This window comes from Eriocheir sinensis, chromosome 42 (genome assembly GCF_024679095.1).
Source record: "Eriocheir sinensis breed Jianghai 21 chromosome 42, ASM2467909v1, whole genome shotgun sequence".
Taxonomy (NCBI): Eukaryota; Metazoa; Arthropoda; class Malacostraca; order Decapoda; family Varunidae; genus Eriocheir; species Eriocheir sinensis.
In genome coordinates, this window is record NC_066550.1 from 1,953,885 (window position 1) to 1,964,503 (window position 10,619).

Genomic DNA, 10,619 nt, shown 5'->3' on the forward strand with positions numbered 1-10,619 from the left:
AGACGGCACTCATCTACCTCGACGACGTGATTGTCTTTGGCCAGACCTTCGAGCAGGAGATGAAAAGGCTATCAGAGGTTTTCGCTCGGTTTAGAGCTGCACACCTTAAGCTCAGCCCGAAGAAATGCTGTCTGTTCCAAAAGGAGGTCCAATACTTGGGACACATCGTGAGCGAGGCTGGAGTACGCACTGATCCTGAGAAGGTGGCTGCGGTAAGGGACTGGCCGACACCCACCAACGTGAAGGAGCTGCGGAGCTTCCTCGGGTTGTGCTCATACTACCGCAGGTTTGTGAAAGGCTTCGCTACGATTGCTGCACCACTGCACCTCCTGACGAAGAAGGGGCGCAAGTTTGAGTGGACAGCGGAAACTCAGGTTGCCTTTGAGAAGCTCAAGGAGGCCCTCATCAGCTCGCCTGTACTCACCTACCCAGACCCCTCTAAGCCTTTTATACTGGATTGTGATGCCAGTGATGAAGGGATTGGTGGAGTGCTGTCCCAGGCATGTGCCGACATGGAACGGGTTGTGGCCTACTTCAGCAAGAAGCTCACTCCAGCCGAGAAAAACTATTGCGTGACCCGGAAAGAACTCCTGGCAGTAGTCAAGAGCCTTGACTTTTTCCATGCTTACCTGTACGGTGCAACTTTCACCATCCGCACGGATCACGCTGCATTGCGGTGGCTGAAGTCACTGAAAAACCCTGAGGGCCAGCTTGCTCGCTGGATAGGTAAACTAGAGCAGCATCACTATTCTATTGTGCACCGATCTGGACTAACACACGGTAACGCGGACAGCTTGAGCCGGCGCCCCTGCCTACCTGAATGTCAACATTGCCTCCAGAGGGAAAGCGTCCAGAATATGTGCCGCCGCACTACAGTGGAACAGACAGCGGAGGTGCCATGGGAAGACTTGGGAAAACTGTAGCGGGAGGACCGAGATCTGAGACCAATTATGGAGTGGCTGAGTCAGTCGTCAACGCGACCTGGGTGGGAAGTAATCTCGAGAGAAATCCCTACCACCAAGAATTACTGGACTCAGTGGGACACTCTTCGGATAGACGACGGGGTGTTGCAGCGACGCTGGGTCTCTCATGATGGTCTTGACCACTACTGGTCCACGGTGTTACCTGTGAAGTCCCGGGAAGGCGTCCTGAAAGAAGGCACGACAGCATCACCAGCGGACACCTAGGGGTAAAGAAGACACTGAGTCGCCTGCGCCAAAGGTTCTACTGGGTTGGCATGAGGAAGGACGTGGAAGAATGGTGTCACGCGTGTGAGGTGTGCTGTGCAAAGAAGGGCCCCAAGAAGCGTCACCGTGCCCCACTGCAACTATACCAGGTTGGAGCCCCCATGGAACGGGTGGCAGTGGATATAGCAGGACCCTTGCCTCTGACGACGAACGGAAATAGGTACATCTGCGTCACAATGGATTACTTCACCAAGTGGCCGGAAGCCTACGCCATCCCTGACCAGGAAGCCACTACCATCGCCAAGGTTTTGGTGGAGGAGTTCTTCTGTCGCTTCGGTGTGCCTAACGAGCTCCATTCCGACCAGGGAAGGAATTTTGAGTCAACAGTCCTTGCTGAGTGCTGCAAGCTTCTGGGTATCAAGAAGACCCGGACCACCCCTCTGCACCCACAGTCAGATGGAATGGTGGAGAGGTTTAATTGGACGTTGGGCCAGGAGTTGGCCAAGCAGTGCAACAATGATCAGTCTTCATGGGATCAGAAGCTGCCTGCGCTTCTCATGGCCTACAGGTCTGCCGCCCACGAGACTACGGGGTATTCACCGGCAAAGCTGATGTTTGGACGTGAGCTGCGATTGCCGGTGGACCTACTGACAGGAAGGCCTCCTGGAGAAAGCCTTCCAAGGAACGGCTGGAAGAGGTGCACCATCAAGTCCGAGGTGCCTTGAAGTTCTCCGGGGAGGCCATGAAGCGCGGTTACAATATGAGGGCAAGCCACGTTGACTTCAAGGAAGGAGACCGAGTCTGGCTTTACAACCCGCAGAGGAAGAAAGGACAGTCTCCGAAGTTACAGAGCCCCTGGGAAGGCCCTTACACTGTGCTAGAACGCCTCTCCGACGTGACTTACCGAATCCGGAGAACGGAAAGGACCAAGCCGAAAGTTGTCCACGTCAACCGCCTATGGAGGTACCACGGTCCGGGAAACTACACCTGGAACAACTACAGACACCCAGCAGCCGACGAAAACGCAAGGGACGTCCAGGACCGAGAGGAGGTCGACGACGACGTAGGCCTCCTGGCCCTTTCAGCCGAGGGAGATAACCTCCCGGCTTCGGCAGATGTTCCAGGGACACCCCAAGAAGCGGACGACGACGAGGCGCACCAGGAGACAGACGCGCAGGAGGCAACGAACAGAAGACAGAGACAACGCAGGCGTCCACAGCGATACGACGATTATTATGTTTTTGATTAATTCTCTTATGTTTGTACATAGTTAAGTGTGTGATCGGGACGATCACAATTAAGAGGGGGGGATAGTGTTGTGCTGGAAGCTTCCCCCGGCGACCATAGGCCTCTAGAAGGCTCCCGGAGAAACGAGCAAAGGGGCGGGGAGCAAGGCAAGCCGTCCGCGGCCAGGCGCCAGGCGGGAAGTGTTGCCAACTCGCATATATTTTTGCTACATGTTCTTGTATGATCTAAAGTATACTGTAATATTCTAGACTGTACTGTTCTGGATATATATAGGAGAAGAGGGCGAGAGAGGCCCAGTCCCAGTGATAGTAAGCTAGTGGTAAGTGAAGAGTCAGAGTGAAGTGTACTACTAAGGAAGAACATTAAACTATAGAAACTGTGCAAAGTGTTTACATATCTCCCTCCCACGGAGTCTCCTGACGGCGACACGGAACCCAAGTAACACGTCCGGCATAATAATATGGACTACAATCTAGAGGCAAATGCAGGATACTCACTGAGCACAGCTGAAAGAACATTATTGTTAATGAACCAGCCCACCAGCCCAGGCAGGTCCCAGTGGCCCTGTGGGCGGTAGGCACTAATAGCAGAACATTGCAGGACATAGTGTTTGAGCGTGTGACCCCCTGGCCTGGCACACAAGCGGCAAGGTACAGGGTCAGCCCCACTGACCTCCCAGTAATATCTATAGCCCAGCCTCAGCCGCATCACCACCAGATCATAGGATGCACTAAGCCTACCATAAGTGTGGGTGCAGATACTTGATACCTGGGCATAGTGAAGGCTGGAGGGACTATCATCCTGACACCTCAAGGCAAGCTGATTGGTAACAGACTCACTAACAAGGGATCTAAGTCTATTTTTAACATAATTATAGGTGTATTCAACACCTGGGCGTACATTGAGATCATCAGAGGCAGCACGAGCAAGTCTGTCTGCCTTTTCATTATGGGGCAGCCCAACATGTGAAGGCACCCAGATGAAGTGTGCAGTAGCACCACAGCGCTCCAGCAGGCTAAGGGCACTAAGGCACTTATTGACTATATCACAGTCAGAAGGGGAGGAGGACAGAAGAGCATACAAGGCACATTGACTATCAACAAACAGGTACACATCTTTCCCGAGAGCTACATATGGCATAGAGTTCTGCCCTTGTGGAAGACAGATGATCAGGAAGCCTCTTAGAAACCTCAGTGTCAGTGTATTCAGAGGGGGTGGCATAGTCCCTAATAAATAATCCACAACCAGTCTTGGTGCCATTGACAGATCCATCACAAAACACATGGACAGCCTGGGTGCAGGGATATGCAGACAATTTGGTCAGAAAATGGTCCTGCAGGACTTGAGGAAGCCAAGAATCTTTAGGTTTATCTAATTTTTCTATATCAACACTGACTCTATGAGGTTTCCAAGAGGGATAACAAGGGCTGCTAATGAGGGCAAGACACGGTTCAAGGACACCAAGGTCAGATAAGAGCTTGTGGAGCTTTCTAAGGTACGATTTGGCTGGAATGTTAGGGGTGGGCTGAAAGTTACCAAGAGCCTGCCTAAGCTGAGTGTCCCATTGACAAATCATGCGGCAGACTGTGCGGCAAGTAATTTCCTGAATTCTGCAGACAACACTGGGCAGTTCCAACTCAGCTCGGAGGACTTCAAGCTTTGCCGTCCTGGGACAACCTAGAATAATCCGCATTGCCTCATTTTGTATGAGCTCCAAGGGCTTCAGTTGAGAGGGGCTACAACGCACCAGAACTGGTGCAGCATAATCAATCAGAGACCGAATGACAGAGATAGAACATCCTAAGAATGGGAATTCCTGCTCCAAGACCCCTGTTTGCTAATACACGTAACGGGGCAAGACGAGGTAGACAGAGATTGCGTACATAGTCAACGCAATGGGTATACTTCTTAAAACTAAGCTGTACTCCTAAATACTTATAACATTGTACTCGGCCTAAGGCGACAGTATTAAAGCTCGGTGAACGACATATTTTGAGACTTGTCTGATATTTAGTTTTTGAGGCATTGACGATCAGACCCATATGTATACAAAGGTCCTCAAGGTGCTGCAGGGCTGTGGTCAGGGTTCCAGGGGAATCACACTGAATGAGGATGTCGTCGGCATAAAGGACAATTTCAGTGCCCCGAGGAAAGGAGTGCCGGGCAATCTTATCCATAAGGATATTGAATAACATGGGGCTGAGGACTCCACCTTGAGGGGTGCCTAGGTCAAAGGACTCATCAGTTGATACTGCACCCTGGAACCATACCCTAGCCCGTCTGTTGTACAAATACTCCCTGATCCACCCTAAAAGTCTCCCTTTCACACCTTTCGTGATGAGTTCCTCCATGATAACATCTTTATTGGCCCTATCAAAGGCACCCTTGAGGTCTATAAAAGCTCTGCAGGTGACAGTGTCATTACTCAAACATTCAACAAAACAATTGGCAGTGGAGCGACCCTTCATAAACCCATGGAGATTAGGGGACATCAAGTCACCCACCTTATAAATGAGTCGTTGCAGGATGACCCTTTCCATTGGCTTGCATAAACAACTGGTGAGAGAAATTGGACGAAAAGTGCCGTCACCCTTAGGGATGGGAACAATGAGAGCAGATTTCCATGAAGGAGGCAAAACACTGGAGGAATACGACATGTTAAAGAGATCACGAATGGGGTTATCAGGCAGGGCAAGGAGAGGGTAAAGGACGTCATAGGTTAAACCATCCTGACCAGGGGCCGTCGACGTGCCAGGCCGAATAGCGCGGAGGAGCTCATCCAAAGTAAGAGGAACACACGTGTCGTCTACCAGGGCCACATTATGATGTACAAGGGCCATGCGCCGCAGCTGATGGCTGGCAAGAGCATCTCGATGGGCGCCAGGCAGCCCAGCCACAGCAGAGGCATTCGTCCATGTTTGCAATAAAGTCTGTGCCCTCTCAGCAAGACCAGGATCCCTAACGGGATGGTTAGGTTTGCCCCTGACCCTGTGGACATGGAGCCAAATCCTCTGCAGTGTCTGAGTCTTACGCAGCCGCCCCAAGAAGTCACCCCAGTATCGCTGCCGAGCCTGTTGACGAAGGTCAGTGAGGTGTCGAGCAACAGACACCATTGCATCCCTGGCATCATAGTCGGTGGGTTCACGCTGCCATCGCCGCTGATAGGTGGCAAGAGTTTGCTGGCAAGAAAGTATGACAGGATCCTTAGCATAAGAGGAGGAGCAATGAGTGACGGCACATACCCTAGGAGCCCTATAAGATGGGGACACAAAGCCTTCAATAACTGCAACAAGGCCCTGATACAAGGAATTAACATCAGAGAAGGTAGCCTTGGCAACAGTGTACCAAGACTCAACACATGAAACAAGCCTTGGCACTCGGGCAGCAGGAACAGTAAGCCTCTTTCTAGGTGTAATAGGCACAAAAGACCAAGGGAGAATAGTTTCCAGAGCAAAGTGGTCGCTGAGTAAAGTAGGCAACAAGCAAGTCTCAATAGAGCACGGGGGCATGTTGGACAGGGCTACATAGTCTAACCTGCCACCTTGAGTGTGTGTAGGGACACTGTCACCTGTGAGCGTTACAGTATCTGTGGCGTCAAGAAAAGCTTTCCAACGAATCCCATTTACATTGGTGGTCAAATGACTGCCTAGGTCCTTATGACGAGCATTGAGATCCCCTATTAGCAATGATTTTTCTTCCAAGAAGCAGCCTGGGAGGTTGTCAGCACGAAAGGCACAAGCATGAACATACAAATTTATACAATACAGGGGACCATTAGGAACATGCAGACACACAATTAGAGACTCCATACCCCCCGTAACCCCCATCTCATGAAAAGTAACAGGAAGTCCATGTTTGACATATGTTGTTAACCCCCTACTGCTACCATCTCCAGGTCCTAGAGAGTGATTCACATAACCTCTCATCTGTGGCACCTCGGGCCCGACCTCTTGTAGGGCAATGACGTCGGGTTTCTGCGTTATAACATAGGAGTGGAGATCAGTGAACCGGGCACGCAGCCCGTTAATGTTCCAGGTCAGGAAGCGATAGGTCGTGCAGGCCATTACGAGGTCAAGGAGATATCCAGGGGCTGCTGCTGAGTGCCATCCATTCTTGCAAGGATGGCCTGCATGGTAGTATGTATGCCCGCTACCGATGTCTCCAGTGAATCCAGCCGAGAGTAGACTGCGGTCAGGCCAGAGTCACCCACAATCTGGGCACCGCTGCCGGAGGTGTGCGAAGCTACATGGGTTCCCGTAGCCTGCACAGGAGGAACTGAGCTGAGAGGAGTACTGGCTGTTGCCTGAGGCTGGGGATCGGCCGCCGGCGAGAGCGGCAGAGAAGAGGACCCTCCAGCGTCAGCAGTCACAGGAGCCGGGCCAGGAGGAGGACATGGAGCAGGGGGAACAGGGCGAGCTTCCACAGCAGTGAGGCGCACAGAAACTTGAGCCAGGACAACTGAGAGGTTGGCTATTTCCTTTTGTAGGGAAAGCAGAATACTAGTAGAGAGGTCAGCAGCAGAAGCGGAGACTAGTGGACCCCCAGCGGGGACTGCAGGGGCAGGTGAGGACTCACTGACAGTGCCAGCGGAGGGTTGTCGAGGTCCAGAGCTTGGTAAAGGAGTTTCCCAGGCATTATGGGCAGGGGGCGGTGCAGGGCGGTAGGCTGGAGGAGGGAGCTGAGGACTTGTCGGAAAAGCAGAGTTTATGGTGGGGAGGCCTCAATAGGCGAAATTTGGCAAGAATTTCCAACAAATCGATGTAAATTTCCCAAAACCAACATTATAACCTCCTAGCCGGGACTCTTTGACCCCCATATTAAGTATCCTATCCTAACCTAATCCTTAACATAACATAACATAGCCCATAACTTAACCTCGCCCTTAACTTAACCTGACCTGAAAGAGGGAATAAAGGTAAAAATAAGATTCAAGGACTTACCTTTGACCGGGGTTATTTTGCTCCATTACGTTGAAATGGCAAGGAGATGCAGGCTTGTAGCAGTAGTAGGAGGAGTTGGCCCTACATTTTTCCTTCCCCTGTCATTATTAATGAATCTCAGGTGTCGCAACTTGGTGTGAACGTGGCCTAACCTGGGGAAATATGTCGATGCAAATGTGATTGGTATCCTATTTTTTGTGAAAAATGAATGTGCGATCATGGGTGTCGGAGCGCTGCTGGAGGATGGCTTGGCGATAAGGAAAAGCCTTTTTTTTTTTTTTTTTTTACAGCAGAGGAGTCCGTTCAAGGGCATAAAAAAGTAACAAATGTTAATAAAAAAAATCCCGATACTCACTGCTCCTAACAAGAGTTAGAGGAGTGGCCGAAAGATAGGTCAATTTCGGGAGGAGAGGTGTCCTGATACCCTCCTCTTGAAAAAGTTCAAGTCGTAGGCAGGAGGAAATACAGATGAAGGAAGATTGTTCCAGAGTTTACTAGCGTGAGGGATAAAAGAGTGTATATCCTGGTTAACTCTTGCGTAAGGGATTTGGACAGTAAAGGGATGAGCATGAGTAGAAAGTCTTGTGTGGCGAGGCCGCGGGAGGGGGGGAGGCATGCAGTTAGTAAGTTCGGAAGAGCAGTCAGCATGAAAATATCGATAGAAGATAGAAAGAGAGGCAACATGGCGGCGAAATTTAAGAGGTAGAAGACTATTAGTAAGAGGAGGAGAGCTGATGAGACGAAGAGCCTTAGACTCCACTCTGTCCAAGAGAGCTGTACGTGTGAGTGGAGCCCCCCATACGTGAGATGCATACTCCATACGAGCTGTCGACCTTTATGTAATTTCTGATTTACTAGCGCGAATTTTGCGTTTTCCTTCGATATGTAGATACAGAAAGCGTTAATTTTCCCATACATGTCAACAGAACGATCTTACAACATATAATAGCGAAGAAATCTGAGGGACATAGATGCCCAGGCTCAATGGCCATGTTTCCGGTTCTGGGAAGAGCTTAGAAATGCATTGTGCCACGTACCAATGATAACGTAGTGCACATATTACGTCCTATAAATCGCTAGTTGACTGGATATTGGAGAGATATCTCAAATTCTTCTCATCTCACGGGGAGAAGCCACCATTAGCTCGTGACGTCATCAGGCTGAAGCGGAGTACAGCAGACGTCAGTACCAGTGTTGTGTCCATTGTTTTTTATCAGCTATGGCCACTCCAGCTCCAAACTGCGCCCAACAGGTATGTTATAGGTGCTTACAGAACACCTTAAGAATGTTGGAAATATGTTATATTATTGAAATGGGAGTGAAATCAACCGATTCGCCTCTGCTATGCAGAAAATAGTTGAGTTCGCGATTAAAAGTTAGTTCGAGGGGGAACTTAAGAGAATAATCAAGGTTGAATTTATATTGGTCTTATGGAAACTTACCTAGCCTAACTTAGAGAAAACAATGGCTCTGGAACGTCAGAGAGAGAGAGAGAGAGAGAGAGAGAGAGAGAGAGAGAGAGAGAGAGAGAGAGAGAGAGAGAGAATCAACGCCTGAAGATGAATAAGAAGAAAACGAATGCAGATCAATATTTTATAATCAGAGGACATGACAGTAGAGAGAATAGTTGAGTTCACGATGAAAAGTTAGTCCGAGGGGAAACTAAAGAATATTACTGCAGGATTAACTAGCACAGACAGAAATATCTTACGTGGAGTACTTTTGTCCGTATATATATATATATATATATATATATATATATATATATATATATATATATATATATATATATATATATATATATATATATATATATATATATATATATATATATATATATATATATATATATACTCTTGCACATTGGCACGAATCACCAACGACTGCGGGTTACGGCTCCAGGCATTGCTGGCCACTACAAACATACACCACAACACAAAATATCGAAGTAACACAACGTTGGCGGCCTGCCGACTGCATCGTGACGTCCCGACCAACCAGCACCCGTTTCCAGGTCACGTGATTTTTCCTCAACTTTAATCCATATTTTGTACCACATTTACTATTTTACAGGAAGAAAAAATAGTAACATAGCTGAATTGTGGGTTTATTTTATCCGTACAGACAGAATTATAAATAAATATGTTGACCGGAAACATGTCCATTCTGCCCGAGGCTCAATTTTGCCAATGACAGAGGCCTACATTTTTCCTTCCCCCGTCATAATTAATGAATCTCAGGTGTCGCAACTTGGTGTGAACATGCCCTAAGTATTCACCTGTGGAAATATGTTGATGTAAATGTGATTGGTATCCTATTTTCTGAGAAAAATGAATGTGCGATCATGGGTGTCGGAGCGCTGCTGGAGGATGGCTTGGCGACAAGGAAAAGCTGCCGAACTTTGTGTAATTTCTTATTTAATAAGTCAAATTTTGACATGGTCTTTGTCATCATAATAAAGAATGGTGATCATGCTAGCTCTAGACGCCATATCAGTCTAAAAGAAGCCCACATACACGAACTTGAGCTAAGATAACAAAGGCATGTGGATGCCCAACACACCGGACCAAGTGCGGCTGAAGAAGCAACACGCCAGCAACTTCCAAAACAGCGGTGGACCACCACGACTGTACACTTACACTTAAGTACACTTAAGTACATAACGCAGTCCAGTCTAGGAGACTCTATGCTGCGCTCACTTGGTGATACTCGATATATGTTGACTGTGGGTTGGCTGTCCATGGCGGCGGCTTGGAGGGGTCATATTTAAATGCTTGCTTATTCCAGTGATTATCTAAGCGATTTTTGAAAGAATTCATTGATACGGCCTCGGCAACCTCAGCTGGGAGATCATTCCATATGGGTACTGTTCGGTAATAAAAAGTGTTCCGCTGCACTCCATAAACACCGTCCACAGGGCGATGTAGGTAGAGTTGTCTTGAATGACGACGACTAGGTCTGCCCAGGGGTTTGAAGGATGCTGGGAGTAACTCCTTTTTGTATTGATTGAAGTGTTTCCACAGTTCTATCATGTCCCCTCTACAGCGTCTGTATTTCAATGTTGGCATGTCCAGGAGTTTAAGTCGTTCTGGGTAGTCGAGGTGCTGGAGACCATCCACTTGTTGGGTAGCTCTTTTTTGGACTTGTTCAATTTTGTCTGCCAAACTCTTATATCTCGGTGACCATACTGCTTGTGCATACTCCAGGTGGCTTCGGACAAAAGCTGGGTAGAGGAGTTTGAACA

At 48.7% G+C, this 10,619-nt stretch overlaps 1 protein-coding gene across 1 annotated transcript in view; it reads right to left on the bottom strand.

The window, feature by feature from the left end:
• Positions 1–7,070, bottom strand: part of LOC127010191 (uncharacterized) — an 87,636-nt gene extending 80,566 nt beyond the window's left edge. The window contains exons 1-4 of the mRNA XM_050884066.1: positions 7,011–7,070; positions 6,589–6,912; positions 6,355–6,409; positions 5,678–5,718 (exon numbers count right to left, since the gene is read on the bottom strand). Coding sequence (XP_050740023.1) covers positions 5,678–5,718; positions 6,355–6,409; positions 6,589–6,912; positions 7,011–7,070 — 480 coding nt within the window. The remainder of the gene's footprint in view (positions 1–5,677; positions 5,719–6,354; positions 6,410–6,588; positions 6,913–7,010) is intronic.
• Positions 7,071–10,619: the final 3,549 nt, after the last annotated feature.